Here is a 15455-nt window from a genome sequence, read left to right as displayed (position 1 = left end):
TCGACGCGCGCCACAAATTCCGCGACGGCGTCGCCGTGCTGCCGCAGGTCCGCCTTGAACGCGCCCGCGGCCTTCTCGCGCGCGAGGTAGACGGACACGACCGCGTACTCCGCCGCGGACACGAAGACGAGGACGAAGGAGACGATCATATAGTCGAGGAGCCAGCAGTGGTACGAGATCTCCGGCAGCGACGAGTAGATGCTGTTGATGAGCGTCCGCTCGACGAGCAGCGTCATGCTCAGCAGGCCGACGCGGCCGGGCACGACGTGGCGGTCCACGAAGAAGCCCATGTAGGTGAAGCCGAGGAAGATGAGGTCGGGGATGATCGCGTTCACCTACGAGCCGCGGCGCGGTCGACGGCGGCGCTTCGGGCGGAGGCCGCGCGATCCGCGCGTCTTCTCCAGGGCGCGGGCGCCGCGCGAAGTAGTAGTGCGAGTTCCGGCGGAAGGAGATCTCGCCGACGACGTTGTCCCAGTACTGGGTGTAGTTGCCGTGGCGGCTCGCCGCGACGGACGAGAAGTAGCCGGACGTCCACTTCCGGACGTGTCGGCCGGGCGACGCGAAGCCGTCGCGGCCGCCCTCGACGATCCACGTCGTGTGCTCGAGCTCCGACGCCGCGTCGAGGGAGATGCCCGAGTCCGGGTCGTCGGCCGCGCCGCCCTGGGCGAGGAGGCGCACCTCGCTCGACGGCTCCATGTAACTCTCGAAGTTGACGGCGCAGACGTGCGTGTCGTAGGGCAGCTGGCCGAAGTGCATGTCGCACGTCAGCTCGAGCGACAGCATGGCCCTACATCGCGAACGCGTCGCTCGGCAATTGTTGGCGGCGGGACGCGGGGCGCCGCGCGTGAAGATGAGTGTGCCGTCGGGGTAGAGGTAGAGGACGACGCCGTCGTAGTTTACTAACTCCATCTCGCCCATGTTGTTGATGACGACGCCCGGGTGCCAGATGTCGCCGTAGTGCTCCAGAATATCGATGCCCGTGTCGTAGCACCCCGCGCCGTCCCCGGCGTGGTATGCCAGCCGCGGGTCCCGCCATATGGTCCGCCAGTACCCGAGCACCGTGAACCGCCGCGACACGGTGTTCACGCTCTTGAAGGAGCTGATCGCGAGCCGCACCTGGACCTGCGCGCGCCGCGCGCGTCGAGGCGCGCCGCGCGCGCGGGGGGGCGCACCTCGTCGGGCGGCGGGTCGGGGTCGCTGTAGTTGGCCCGGCCGGGGCGCACGCCCTTGTCATAGACGGACGGGTCGGCGAGGGCCGCGAAGGCGTTCGACTTCGTCGGGCAGCTCTGCGCCGCCGCCGGAGACGATACTACGAGAAGCGCGAGGGCACAGCCCAGTGATGCCACCATTTCGGATCGATAGCCAACCAACGAAGAAACTCCCCGTCGAGGTTCATGATGACGCTGGTGAATCGTCGTTGATGCGCAAACGGCGTAATGCCCACACCAACCGTGTGATCCCGCTCACGACCCACGAACTGATAACGACAGCATCCAAACCGTGAAATCTCTCACCGTTCACGACGTATAAACACACACGATGTCCGCCATGCAGACCCCGCGCCCCGATCTGTCGAGCCCGAACCCCCTCGCGGCGGCCGTCACGTTCAACAGCGGCGCGTCGACGCGGCGGGCGCGCCGCAAGCGGCAGCTCTCGTTCCCGCCGTCCGGCGCGACGCCCTGCGCCGCGCTCGCGGCCGCGGAGGGCCCCTCGCCGGCCCTCGCCGTGACGACGACGTCGCGGCCGAAGAAGCGGCGGCGCCTCGTCAAGTTCGGCAAGGCGACGGTCGTCGGCCGCGCGACGAGTATGGACCGCGCGTGCACGCCGCCGGAGATCTTCGCCTGCGACGGCTGCGGGCGGACGCTCGAGTCGGGCCTGCGCGGCTTCGAGGTCTACGCGTCCTGCGCCGGCTGCGGCGACTACGACCTGTGCTTCGCGTGCTGCGACAACGGCGACGCCGCGCGGCGCGGCGACGAGCCGCCGGCCGCGGCGGCGCACGCCTGCGCGAAACCGCGCCTCGTCGTCGTCGACCGCAACCTCGACGTGCGGCCGGACCCCGCGCCCGCGGCGCTCTAGGCGCGGGCTCGGCGTAATTTTGCCACGTATCCCGCGGATGTTAAACGCCCGGTCGGCCGCCCGTCGCGTCACGCGCAGCCCGCGCCCGCCGCGCCGCCGGCGAGGACCTGGGTGATGGACACGTTCGCGTGGGCCTCGGCGAGCGCGCCGGCGCAGGCGACGTAGCACGCGCGGTCCGCGGTCGGCGGGTCGTCGGCGAAGGTCCGGCACCGGTCCCGCGCGTTCGCCGCGTCCGGCCCGAGGCGGCAGGGCCCCGGGTCCCGCGCGCAGGGCGCGGGGTCCGTCGGGTCGCAGGTCGCGAACTTGCGCGTCGCGGCCCAGTGCGCGGCGAGCCGCGCGTCGCGGTCGTCGGCGCCGTCGGGGAAGAAGGGCGCGAGGCACTCCAGGCCGTTCAGGCCGCCGGCCGGCGCGTCGGGCCAGCCTCCTAGAGACGCCGGGACGTCGAAGTCGACGAGCTCCTGGTGGAAGTAGCCGTTGTCGTTCGCGGACCGCGCGAGGACGACCGCGCGGCGGCCGAGGAGGCACGCAAAGGCCGCGAGGAGCGCGTCGTAGGCCGCCCAGGGCCGCAGCTTCCGGTCGTAGAAGGGCCCCGTGCCGCAGACGGCCGCGCACCAGTCCTCGGGCGCGCCGCGGCGGAGCGACGCCGCGTAGGCGGCCGGGTCCGACGCGCCGTCGTAGGCCGGCCGCGCGTCGCCGTCGCGGCCGCAGCGGCAGCCGTCGCCCCGGAGCAGCGCCGCCGCGTGGGCGTCGCCGACGCCCGCCCCGGGCCAGCGGGCGCGGAGCGCGCCGTGGAACGCGCCGTAGCCCGCGTTTTCCGCGACGGCGGCGAGCGCGCGCTCGCCGCCCGCGCGCGCCGCGACCTCGCGGACCATCTCCGCGAGGGCCGTCGTCCGCGTCAGCGACGCGAAGGGCCGGCTGAGGCGCATGAAGACGCCCGTGCCGCGCCAGAGGTTCGCCCAGGTCCCGCAGACCGGCGGGCAGCCCGACCGCGCCCACCGCGCGCCGCCGAACTGCTCGACCTCCGCGTAGGACCCGTCGCCGAGGGCGAGCGCCCGCGCCACGGCGGCGTCGTCGGCGCGCCAGCGCAGGAGCGCCTCGCGCGGCGGCGCGGCGCCGTCGTCCGCGGCGGCCAGCGCGAACGGCACGCGGACGACGGCGAGCGGGCTCGTCCACGACGGCGCGGGCCCGAAGCGCGCGCCCACCGTCGAGAAGGCGCCGTCCGCCGACGCGCGCGGCGCGCGGTAGCGCGCCGGCCGCGGCCAGCGCGACCGGCTCGCGCCGCCGACCCACCGCGCCTGCCGCGCCGGCGCCGCCTCGTAGTACCAGCCGGCGGCGAGGTACGGCGGCGGCGGCGCGCCGCCGCGCACGCCGCGGCTCGGGACGAGGCGGCCTTCGCGGGCCGCCGACGGCGCGTAGACGTAGTCGAGCGAGTCGTAGAGCGCGCGCAGCGTGCGATTCGAGTGGGGCCGCATGTGGGGGTAGACGGCCCGCAGGTAGGCGCGCACGGCGTCGCTGCGGACTTTCACGCGCGCCGGCGGCCCGCAGTCGTCCTTCCGGCCGACGCGGTGCCGCTCCGCCGCGCCGAGCGCCCACACGAGCGCAGCCCGAAGCCTAATCATCGCACCATTCTTGTGCAGCCCTGCAACTTGACCTTCAACCTCGCGCTGCCGATGCTTCTATATGCCCTTAGTCCGCCGCGCTGAGGCGCGGCGGGGGCGCGCGGGAGACGCGCAACCTAGTTGGCCTCGTTGATCTTGACGGCCTTGTCGAGGCAGGCGTCGGAGTCCATGTCCTCGAGGGCGTCGAAGAGGGAGCCCTTGCCGCCCTCGGGGAGGGCGACCTGGGGGTCGTTGGCCCAGGCGAGGATGGTGGCCTTGGGGATCTTGGCGGCGAGCATGCCCTTGCCGTAGGTGTCGGTCTCGAGGGACGCGCCGCACCAGTTGATGCGCTCGGAGAGCGCCTCGAAGGGCGACGCGGACGCGTGGACGCCGTTGTCGCCCGTGTCCGGCTCGGCGGCGAGGCCGAGGCGCCGCCAGGACTCGAGGACCTGCTTGCGGAGGCTGCCCGGCGCGGCCTCCGCGGGGTTCGTCGCCCCCAACACGGTGCCGCGGAAGTCCTCCCACTTGAGCGCGGCCGTGGGCCACTCGACGACGTAGTAGTAGATGGCCGCACTCGGCGCCGTGAACTTGCCGCGCATGGCCATGTAGAAGCCGTTGATGATGTAGATGCCGTCGACCTTGCCGCAGTAGAAGCCGCCGCCGAACTTGATGAGCGTCTCGCCGCGCTTGAGGGTGGCCCACTTGGCGTCGAGGCCGTCGCCGTCGATGCCCAGCTTCTTGCAGCCGTCGGCGGCGTTGTAGACGCAGCCCTGGGCCAGCGCGTCCTTCCAGGCGAGGCCGAACTTGGCCTCGAACTCCTTGAGCGCCTTCGGCGACGGGCTCAGCTCCGCGGGCTTGAGCTTGACGGCCTTGGCGGCGATGGCGCCGTAGTGCGTGTCGATGAGCATGTCCGCATCGATCTTCGACCCGGGGATGAGGCCCTCGGAAAGCACGGTCATGCCCGCCTTCTCGAGGCCGCCCTTGACGAGCGCCTTCACGGGCTCCGTGACGGCGTGCGGCTTGATGAACACGAAGGCGCTCGAGCTCTTCTTCGCCGCGCCGACCTCGAGGGACTCGAGGCGCGCGTTCTGCGCCTCGCACTTGGCCGACGTCGCGTGCGCGCTGAAGGCCGTGTAGCCCAGGAGCGCCGCGCCGGCGGCGAGGGCGTAGGTCGAGTTGTTCGCCTCGCAGGAAGCGCTCGGCACGGCGAGCGCCACGGGCGCCGACGCGGCGGCGGCGTAGCGCGCCTTGGCGGCCGTCAACCGGAGCGCGCGCCCGAACATGCTTGCGATATTTCCTGGGGCTGGGAGGAGCGGCTCGACGAGACGCGTCGACGTGCGAGGCTGCGTTGGCGAGTCGCGATCTTGATGTGGCAAACGTGGGCCTGTGGCGGCAGCCGTGCACTGCGATGGACGCAGCCTGACCCCAACCCGTATATGGCGGAGTGGGAGACGGTGAAGCGAAAGAAGCGCGGCCGCGGCCGCGGCGCGCCGGCGCAGGGCTGCTGCGCCCACGCCGCGGACGACCGCGCGGATCCCGTGGCGCCGGCGTCCTGGGACGCGGACCAGGCCGCCCGCGTCGCGGCCTTGGAGCAGAGCGCCTGGTGCGGTCGCGCGCTCGACGCGCTGGTGCGCGCGGCGCCGGCGCCGGACCGCGTCGTCTGCTTCGGCCTCGGCTCCATCTTCGAGAGCCGGAACTCCCAGTGGCAGCTCGCGTTCCTCGAGCTCGCCGCGCGCGCGTGCGGCGTCGGCGCCGAGGCCTACGACCCCATCCTCTGCGCCGCGGAGCGCGACGCCCTGCGGCGCCTGGGCGTCGGCGCGGGCGCGCCGCTCGGCGCGGGCGCGCCGCCGCCGCCGCCGCGCGCGCTCTACTTCATGCCCCACTGCCCCATGGCGCTCTACGCGGAGGTCCTGCGGCGCCACGCGCCGCGCCTCGACGGCCTCGTCATCGTCGGCAACTCCTTCGCGAGCTACGCGGCGCGCAAGATCGGCGACGACATGGACGCGGACATCGCCGCGGCGCTCGCGCGCGTCGTCGAGGTCGCCGCGGACCCGGGCCGCGACCCGGACCTCGAGCGGCCCTTCAACGACATGGCCATCATGAGCTTCCCGGCCCCGGCCGCGCCGACGTAAAGTTTTGTCGAACACGGCAAGTTGCGTCGATGTTGCGCCGAAGTNTACGCCGCGCGCAATGGACGCCTCGACTTCGTAGTCCTCTGAACTTTTGAAAAGATGAGCAAGTTCTCGCGGTGGCTCGACGAGGTGCAGGACGAGGAGGCCGGCTTCGCCGGCGACGACGGCGCCGACGACGGTCTCTCGTTCCTGCCCGCCTGGGCGCGCAGCGCCGTGAGCTCCCTCGACGAGGGCCTCGACAGCTTCGAGGACTCGCTCGCGGCGCAGCAGGAGAAGTGGACGCCGCCCTGGCTCACGTCCGAGAACGTGCGCGAGTCCGCCCAGGCGACCGTCGAGGCGACGCGGCGCTTCCGCCTCTTCGTCGCGACGCTGCTGGCGGCGGGCGCGCTCTTCGTCGTCGCCTTCGTCGTCGGCCTGCCCGTGCTCGTGCTCCGGCCGCAGAAGTTCGCGCTCTGCTTCACGCTCGCGAGCCTGCTGTTCATGGCCGCCTTCGCCGCGCTCCGGGGGCCCGCGGCGCAGCTGCGGACGCTCTGCGAGCCGCGGCGGCTGCCGTTCACGGCGGCCTACGTCGCGACGATGGCCGCGACGCTCTGGGCCGCGTGCCTGCGGCGGAGCTACGTCTACACGGCGCTCTGCTCGGGCCTGCAGATGGTCACGCTCCTCTACTACCTCGGCACGTACGTGCCCGGCGGGCCGCGCGGCGTCCGGCTCTTCCTCCGCGCGGTCGCCAAGACCGCGGCGCTCCTGCTGAGGCCCCTCTGCTACGCGTGCTCCAAGTGCTGCCAGCAGCTGCTAACGTAGCGGGGGTCGGGGCAAAAAGGGGGCGGGGGGCGCGGCGGGGCGCGCGCGCTCACATGATCGCGCAGGCCTTGCAGCTCTTCTTGGAGCCCTTCTTGTCCTCCTCGTGGGTCGCGCCGCCGCAGATCGACGCCGTGATGTCGTGGTGGCTCGCGGCCTCGTCGGTCTTGCTGCCGCAGAGCACGAAGGAGCTGTCCTCCTCGGCGTCGTCCTTCGCCGGGGCCGCGGGCGCCGCGGGGGCCTTCGCCGCGGCCGCGGCGGGGTCCATGGCCGCGTGGGACGGCGCCGCGCGCACGGCGTCGCCGTGCTCCGCGACGCGGTCCGCGCGCTCCTTCTCGGACGCCTGCCGCGCGAGCTTCTGCGACCGCTTCCGCTCGCGCGCCGCGTCCGCGTCCTTCTGCTCCGTGGCGACGAGCTTCTCGTCGCGGGCCGCGTCCATGGCTTCGAGGGCCTTGGCCTGGTTCGCCGCGCGCTCGCGCTCCGCGGCCGCGTCGACGGCGGCGATGTCCGCGAGCTTCTCGGCGCGCGCCTCCTCGGCGGCCGAAGACGCGCGGCGCCGGTTGCCCTTCTGCTCGATGTCCGCCGCCGCGTCGGAGATGGTCTCCGTGATATCCGTGCCGGCGAGGGGCTTCTTGAGGCCCTCGGACGCGCGCTCGGCCTGCTCCGCGTCGGCGGCCTTCAGCGCCGCCTTCTGGTTCGCGGAGCGCTCGAGCTCCGTGTGCGCCGTCATCTTGGCATCCTGATGCATGCGCTCGAGCCGCTCGGCCTCCATGCCCTTGATGGCCTCGCCCTGGGCGGCGGTCCGCTCGGCAGCCAACGCGTCGTCGCGGTCCTTGGCCTCCTGGACGCGCTCCGCCTGCTCGGCGTCGGCGAGGGCCTTGACGGCCTTGGTCGTCGCGGTCTTCTCGAGCTCCTCGGTGCAGATGGCGTCCACGAGCACGGACGTGCGCTTCTCCGTGCCGTTCTCCTTGACGCGCTCGTCGCGCTCGGCGTCCGCGGCCTTCTTGGCGCGGATCGTGTTCATCTTGCGCTCGCGCGCCGCGTCGGCGACGATGATTTCCTCATCCCGCAGCTTCTCGTCGCGGGCCGCGTCCATGGCCGCCAGAGCCTTCGCCTGGTTCGCGGCGCGCTCCTCCTCGCTCGCGGCGTCGACGGACGCGATGGCGGCCACCTTCTCGGCGCGCGCCTCCTCGGCCGCGGCCGACGCGCGGCGCCGGTTCGCCTTGGACTCCATGTCCGCCGAGGCGTCGCTGATCGTCGTGGCGATGTCCGTGTTGTCGAGCGGTTTCTTGAGGCCCTCGGACGCGCGCTCCTCGCGCTCCGCGTCGGCGGCCTTCAGCGCGGCCTTCTGGTTCGCGGAGCGCTCGAGCTCCGTGTGCGCCGTCATCTTGGCGTCCTGGTGCATGCGCTCGAGCCGCTCCGCCTCCATGCCCTTGATCGCTTCTCCTTGCGCGGCGGCGCGCTCCGCCGCGAGGGCGTCGTCGCGGTCCTTGGCCTCCTGGACGCGCTCCGCCTGCTCGGCGTCGGCGAGGGCCTTGACGGACTTGGTCGTCGCGGTCTTCTCGAGCTCCTCCGTGCAGATGGCGTCCACGAGCGCGGACGTGCGCTTCTCCGTGCCGTTCTCCTTGACGCGCTCGGCCTGCTCCGCCTCCGCGGCCTTCTTGGCGCGGATCGTGTTCATCTTGCGCTCGCGCGCCGCGTCGGCGGCCAGCGTCTCCTCGTCGCGGAGCTTCTCGTCGCGGGCCGCGTCCATGGCCGCCAGAGCCTTCGCCTGGTTCGCGGCGCGCTCCTCCTCGGAGGCGGCGTCGACGGCCGCCGTCGCGGCCATCTTCTCGGCGCGGGCCTCCTCGGCGGCCGACGACGCGCGGCGGCGGTTCGCCTTCTGCTCCAGCTCCGCGGACGCGTCGGAGATGGTCGCCGCGATGTCCGTCCCGTCGAGGGGCTTCTTGACGCTCGTCCCCCGCGCGGCCCGCTCGGCGTCGGCGGCCTTCAGGGCGGCCTGCTGGTTCGCGGACCGCTCGGCGTCCGCCGCCTCGGCGGCCGCGGCGTCGCGCGACACGCGGTCGGACCGCTCGGCCTCCATCGCTTCGAGCGCCTTCGACTGCGCGTCCGCGCGCTCCGCCGCTAGCGCGTCGTCGCGGTCCTTGGCGGCCTGGACGCGCTCGGCGCGCTCGGCCTCGGCGAGCGCCTTGACGGCCTTGGTCGTCGCGGTCTTCTCGAGCTCGTCGGCGCACACGGCCTCGGAGAGCTTCGACTTGCGCTTCGCGGTGCCGGCCTCGGCGACGCGCGCGGCGCGCTCGCCCTCGGCGGACGACGCCGCGGCGGCCTGGTTCGACCTGCGCTCCGCCGCGTGGGCCTCGTCCTGGGCCGCGAGGTGCGCGAGCTTCTCGGCGCGCGCCGCGTCCTGGGCCTCGAGCGCCCGGGCCTGGTTCGAGAGCCGCTCCCGGGCGTGGGCCTCGTCCTGGGCCGCGAGGTAGTCGAGCCGCTCCGTGCGCGCCACCTCGCTCGCCACCGCCGCGCTCATCCTCGTCGAAGATTGATGGCGAACAGGCGCTCAGAATCGATGGGTGGATGCGGAGGAAGTTTTGGGGAGTGTGGGCTGCTATGTTGCAGTGCACTTCTGGCCTGATTGAACCGCCGGCGGCATCTGGGCCATCGATTCGCCGCTGCGATCGACGACCCACCCAAGCCGATCAGAACCATGGCGCGCCTCATGCGCGCGAGCCTCTTCGCACTGACGGTCACGACCGCGCGCTCCAGCGTCCCGACGAAAACGAAAACGAACGACCTTTCATGTCCGTCCGTAGGCGCACGCCGCCGGCAGCGCGCTCGTCGAGGGCACGACGGTCCTGACGCCGTCGAACTTCAACGGGTTCATCACCGGCGCGCTCAAGGAGGGCAAGACCGCGATGGTGCGGTTCATCGCGTCCGAGGGCTGAGGCTGATGAGTCAAGCAGTCGTCGGGTTGGCGTGCGGCCTACGAGGCGATGAAGGACGACCCCGGCGTCGTCTTCGGCGACATTAACCTGCGGGAGTCGCCGATCCGGAGCGCGCCCGACGGCACGCCCATGAACCCGGGCGCCGGCGGCTGGCCGACGCTCCGCTACTTCAACGCCGAGACGGGCGTCGGCGGCGCGCCCGTCGAGCGCAAGACGACGCAGAAGATCTGCGACGAGTTCAAGGTGCCGGACCGCATGATCGAGGCGACGAAAGAGTGCATGAAGGTCTGCAAGGTCGACGGCGAGGGCTGCGACGACGACGAGAAGGCCTACCTCGAGACGTGGAGGAGCCAGGACTACACCGCGGAGATCGCCAAGCTCGAGGACCTCGTCTCCGAGGGCACGCAGAAGAAGATGAAGCAGGAGATCAAGCTCCTCGCGAAGCTCGCCGCCGCCGCCAAGGACGAGCTCTAGGAAGCACGCGTCGCCGCCGCGCCGCGCCGCCGCGCCGCGCCTCCCGCCACGCGCGCGACCCCGGAGACCGCACGCTCCACCCGCGCGCGCGCCCGAACGCCCCATGACGTGCCCCCCGCGCCGCCCGCACCGGGTCGCGGCGGCACCGAACCACGTTCCCCGGCGACGGCCGAGGCCCGCACCGGCGGCCGGCCGGCGACGACTAAGCCGCTTCCACCACGGTTGCTACGACTTAGGCGGTCCGCGCGCGAGGCGCGGTTTCACCGCACCGGCGTCGCGACCTGCGCGACGACGAGGATGATGGCGAGGAGCGCGAGCGGCGGCGCGAGCACGCGCACGCCGAGGCCCGGCCCCTCGTCCGTGTTCCCCGGCTGGGGGCGGATGTCCTCGGGCACCTTGGCGTGGAGCGCCGTCGGCGGCGCCCAGGGCTCGGCGACGCGGCCGCGGCGCGTCTCGCCGGACGCGACGCGCGCGACGTGGCGGCCCGGCTGCTGGAACGCGCTCGCCGCAATGATGCAGGCGAGCAAGGCGAGGACGCGCATGATGATCCGGTGGCGTCGAGCGGCGGCGCAAGCTCTACTCGATCTTGAGAGCCCGCAACAATCGCTGCATCATCGCGGCACCATCGAGCGTAAACAAAACGGAGACGATGGCCGAGCCTCTCGTCGAAGAGATGCCGCGCGCGCCGAAGCCGCTCTGGGGCAGCTCCTGCCCGCCGCCGGAGCCGCCGCAGGCACCCGCGGAGGCGCCGGCGACGTCGGCGCTGGAGGCGAACACGAAGTCCAAGGGCTCGAACGCGTACTACTACGCCCACGCGAGCAAGGACTGGTCCGTGCCGGACAACGCGAAGATCATCTCCGGCGCGGGCATCACGACGGGCTGCGGCCCCCAGCGCCTCGACCCGGAGCACGGCGAGGCCGCCGAGGCGTCGAGCCCCGCGGCCGGCGACGCCGCGCTCCGCGCGGAGATCGACCGGCTGAAGAGCCGCGTGAGCGCGATGGCCCAGCGCCGGGCCACGGAGACGCCGCTCACCAAATACTCCTTCTCCGACAGCACGGACAACGTCAAGGTCTACGTCGAGGTGCCGCCGACGGCGCTCCACTCGCGGAAGACATCCGACGACGGCGACGTGCGGAATTGCAGCGACGCGGGCATCGTCGCGCGGTTCCAGCGGCGGTCCTTCACCCTGGTCATCGCCAAGCCCTCGGTGGACACGGCCGTCGACTCCGTCGAGCGCTACAAGCTCGACATCTCCAACCTGCGCTACGACGTCGTCCCCGCGAAGTGCACCTACAAGCTCGTCGCGGAGAAGGGCCGCGTCGTCGTCACGCTCCGGAAGGCCGACGTCCTCGACGAGTGGACGTCCCTCTCCCTCAAGGGGGTCCTCTAGTTAATCTTCAGGAGCTCGACCTCGAAGACGAGGTCCGCGTCCGGCGGGATGACGCCGCCGGCGCCGCGCGGGCCGTAGCCGTCCTCGCTCGGGATCGCCAGCGTCGCCTTCTCGCCGAGGCTCATCTTCATGACGCCCTCGTCCCAGCCGCGGATCACCTGCCCGACGCCGATCGTGAACGAGAACGGCGTCCCGCGGTCGACGGACGAGTCGAACTTGGAGCCGTCGGCGGCGAGCGTGCCCGTGTAGTGCATCGTGAGCGCGTCGCCGGCCTTGGGAAACGTCGCGCCGTCGCCGGGGCTGATCGTCGTCACGACCGTCGGCATGTTGAGCAGGCGCGTCGCGCGGAAGCCGCGGCGCAGGATGAGCGAGGCGGCCATGGCTGCGGCGGTCAGCGTCGAGCGACAGGAGTGTTTTTCGCGTGAATTTCGCCTGAAGATGTGAAGAAATCTGACCCCGTCGCATTTGGTAGACACTGGCAGTCGCTGCGAGCTCAGCACTGCGTGCTGCGGAGCTCGGCGCGACTAGTGGATGAAGTCGGCGATGCACCTCGGTGAAGTGCAATTGCAGTGGCAAATTATGGGTCGTGTGTTTGGCGTCTGAAAAACGCAGCACGACCCACCTCGGACCTCTTCGAACGCAACGACGATGCGGCGCGCGCTCGCGCTGCTGCTGGCGGCCCCGCTCCTCTCCGGCCGGCCGGACGAGGGCTACCTCTTCGTCACGAACCGCGGCGACGAGGCCGTCTTCGCCGCGACGCGCCTCCGCGCCGTGTCGCCGGGCGCGAACATCACCTTCGTCTCCGACGCCGCGACGCTGCGCGACGTCGGAAACGACCTCGACGTCTTCGACGTCGTGCTGCCGGCCGAGGCCGCGATGCCCGACCTGGACGTGCACGACTCGATGGGCTTCCGGCTCCAGAAGCTCCGGGGCATGCTCCTGTCGCCCTACGAGCGCACGGTCTACATGGACAGCGACACCTACGCCTGCCGGTCGCCGGAAAACCTCTTCCGACGCCTCGAGGCCGCGCGCGCGGACGTCGCGTGCGTCATGGGCGGCCGCGGGAACCACACGGGCGCGTCCGCGGGCGTGCTCGCCTACGCGCGGACGCCGGCGGCCGCGGCGCTCTGGCGCAACTGGGAGCGCGTCTACCGCACGGTCATGGCGTCGACGCGCCGCGAGCAGCCGAGCTTCCAGAAGGCGATGGCGGCCGCGGCGCGCGACGACGGCCTCGTGGCGGAGCGCGTGCCCATGGCCTACAACTGCCGCAACGTGCGCCACTGCCGCGCGACGACGCTCAAGGACGGCACCTCCGTCGACGGCTGCGTCGTCATCCACGCCCACGACTTCGAGGCCGGCGTCGCGGGCTTCGGCCGCCGCGGCGCCGCGGCCGCGCGCGCGGCGGGCGACTGCCCGACGCTGAGCGGCGCGCACCGCGTCGTGCTCTACCTCGCGCCGCCGGGCGCCGGCGCGGCGACGCGGCGCATCGCCGACGCCATGGGCAAGCTCAAGGTCGACAACGACTTCTCCGTGTGCGGGAGCCTCGACGCGCGGAACGCGTCCGCCGCCGACGACTGCGTCGCGCGGTCGAACAAGTACGCCGTCGTCATTCTGGGCGCCTTCCCGCCGCCGGCGCCGGCGCCGGCGGCCGCCGGCGGCCGGCCGCCCGTCGTCGTCGCCATCGCGCGCCACCCGCGGGACCGCTACCGCGCGGCGGCCGCGCGCGCGTCGCCGCGCGTCCTCGACGAGCTCGACCGGTGCCTCGCCGCCGCGCGCGGCGACTGCTTCGAGGCGTCCCTGGGCCTCGCGCCCGACGCCGACGTGAACTGGTTCTGCGGCGGCGGCTGCGGCGCGCGCGCCGGCGAGCGCGCCGCGGACGCCGCGTTCCGGCGCGCCGCGGACGCGGTCGTCGTCCTCGGCGCGGCGCCCGCCGCGACGGTCGCGGAGCTCGAGCGCGCGCTCCCGTCCCACTTCCTCCGCCTCGGCGCCCACGTCAAGACCGCGCGGCGCCTCTCCGACGACCGCGGCGTCGCCAAGCAGATGCGCCACGCGGGCGGCGCGACGCTCGTGCGCCGCAAGGACGCGGACGCCGCGCGCCACGCGCGCCGCGAGGCGGCCTTCGTCGCCGCCAGCGCCGAGGACGCGGCCTTCTACGACGCCGCGGCCAAGGCCGAGCGGGAGCGGGGGGCGCGGTGCCGTAAGCCCTAGGGGTTGCTTTTCAAGGTTGCTTGAGGCCGGCGCGCTTCAAGCTGAACCGCAAGAAGCATCCGAGCACCATTCTTGCACCGAGCTCGTCTTTGCGGCAGCCCCGCGCGCACACGATGTTCGACGACGCGAGCGCCGGGTCGCTGCAGCTCTACGCGGCCATCGTCTTCGTGACGTACGCCGGCGGCTGCGGCTTCATCTCGCGCGTCACGGGCTGCAAGATCGCGGCTTGTTATGCGGGAATCGCGTACCTCGCGCTCCGGTTCCTCGGAAGCTTCGACGTCACGAGCGACGTCGCCGCGCAGCTCGTGCGCCTCCTGGCCTTCCAGACCTACCTGGCGCTCTTCTGCTCCATGCTGTACGGCCGCGACGCGATGACGTTCCTCACGAACTGGTGCCTGTGGTTCCACGTGCAGTACTTCGCCGTCGGCGCGACCGCGGACCCGGCGCTCGACCGCGTCGCGGGCGTCGCGCACGCCGCGGGCTTCTTCGCGGCCTACAGCGTGTATTTCGGGTTTCTCGTGGCGGCGGCCTGCGGCGGCTGCGTGCCCAACGACGTCCTGTTGCGAGCGCAGAAGGAGCCCGCCACGGAGTTCGGCGTGTCGAGCTTCATCGGCTGGGTCCACTCGTCGCCGACGCTCTTCTACGTGCTCGACGCCATGCTCGCCCGCGACCACCTGCGGCGGATCTACGCGGGCCGCGTGCCGGGGACCATGGCGGCGGGCCTCGCGATCTTCTTCTCCGTGGGCCAGTTCTGGGAATGCCTCCACCCGAACACGCGCGCGCCCGGCGTCCCGGTCGCCTCTTTCCCAAAGTGACGACGCGCCCCTCGCAGGATCGACGTCTACAGCGCGCCGGCGGAGGTGTGGAGGAAGCGCGGCCAGGCCTTCGGCCGCTGGCTCCGCCTCGGCACGCCGGAGCAGCTCCGCCGGGGCGAAGGGCGCTTCAAGACGAGCGACGACGTCGCGTTTTCCTGGATCGTCAAATACGGCGGCGTCGCGGGCGCCCTCGTCGCCGCGCGCGCGCTCGACCGCCTCGTCCTCTCTCATTAGTGCTTCGACTGGTTCAAGTTCGGGTGATTCTCTTTTTTTTGATTGGCTCGCGGCCGACGATGGAGGAGCCATTAGTGCCATCGGTGGATGGCTCGATGGCCTTCGACGCGCCCGCGGAGCCCGTCCGGACGCTCGAGGACGACGCGGCCCTCCTGGAGCAGCTGCGGACCCTCGCGGCGTCGATGACGGCGCGCACCAAGGCCGTCAACGACAGCCTCGGCTCCCTGGCCAAGGAGGCGCGGGAGGCCGAGGTCGGCGCGAAGAACGCCTTCAACGGCTTCCTCATGCTCTGCAACACGCAGTTCGTCGAGAACCGCGTCTACGAGGAGGACCCCGGCGCCGCCGGCGCCGCGGCCGACGCGCCGGCGGCGCCGGCCGACGACGACGGCGCGCGGTCCCGGTGGAGCGGCGCGCTGGCCCTGGGCCTCGTCGCCTTGAAGCAGAAGGTCTTCTTCGACGACGGCGGCGAGGTCGAGGACGGCGGCGACGAGGCCGAGGACGTCTACAACTCGCGGCCGCTGCCGTTCGTCATCGGGACCCGGCAGTACCTCTCGTCGGACGGCGTCGGCGTCGGCGCGGACGAGGGCCTCGAGAGCGACGACGGCACGGCCTACGACGACGACGACGACCAGCGCCTCGAGGACGAGCCCTACGACGACGACGAGCGCGACGACGGCTACGACGACGAGCCCATCTACGACGACGACGACGGCGGCGGCGACGACGACGACGTCTTCGGCGACGGCGACGGCGACGGCGACGCCCGCGCGCCCGCGCGGACGGCGTCGCCG

General features: G+C 72.6%; 3 protein-coding genes across 3 annotated transcripts in view; 2 read left to right on the top strand and 1 right to left on the bottom strand.

Moving 5' to 3' along the window:
* Positions 1–9672: 9672 nt before the first annotated feature.
* AURANDRAFT_66139 (hypothetical protein) lies at positions 9673–11407 on the top strand (the record flags this gene model as incomplete). Its single annotated transcript, XM_009041387.1, has 2 exons — positions 9673–9933; positions 10751–11407. 2 exons carry the CDS (start codon positions 9673–9675, stop codon positions 11405–11407), a joined length of 918 nt encoding a protein of 305 aa, XP_009039635.1.
* AURANDRAFT_30278 (hypothetical protein) lies at positions 11404–11733 on the bottom strand (the record flags this gene model as incomplete). The annotated part of the gene is made up of 1 exon (XM_009041263.1): positions 11404–11733. The coding sequence occupies one exon, from the start codon at positions 11731–11733 to the stop codon at positions 11404–11406; it is 330 nt and encodes a 109-aa protein (XP_009039511.1).
* A 322-nt stretch (positions 11734–12055) lies between these two features.
* AURANDRAFT_66138 (hypothetical protein) overlaps positions 12056–15455 on the top strand; it is a gene marked incomplete at both ends in the record, with an annotated part of 7375 nt that continues 3975 nt past the window's right edge. Inside the window, 4 exons of the mRNA XM_009041388.1 lie at positions 12056–13599; positions 13698–14426; positions 14448–14649; positions 14730–15395. Of these exons, the coding sequence (XP_009039636.1) occupies positions 12056–13599; positions 13698–14426; positions 14448–14649; positions 14730–15395 (3141 nt within the window). The remainder of the gene's footprint in view (positions 13600–13697; positions 14427–14447; positions 14650–14729; positions 15396–15455) is intronic.

Source organism: Aureococcus anophagefferens, assembly GCF_000186865.1.
Source record: "Aureococcus anophagefferens unplaced genomic scaffold AURANscaffold_20, whole genome shotgun sequence".
NCBI lineage: Eukaryota > Pelagophyceae > Pelagomonadales > Pelagomonadaceae > Aureococcus > Aureococcus anophagefferens.
Note: the sequence above shows the minus strand (reverse complement) of the source record. Positions and strands in the feature narration are given on the sequence as shown.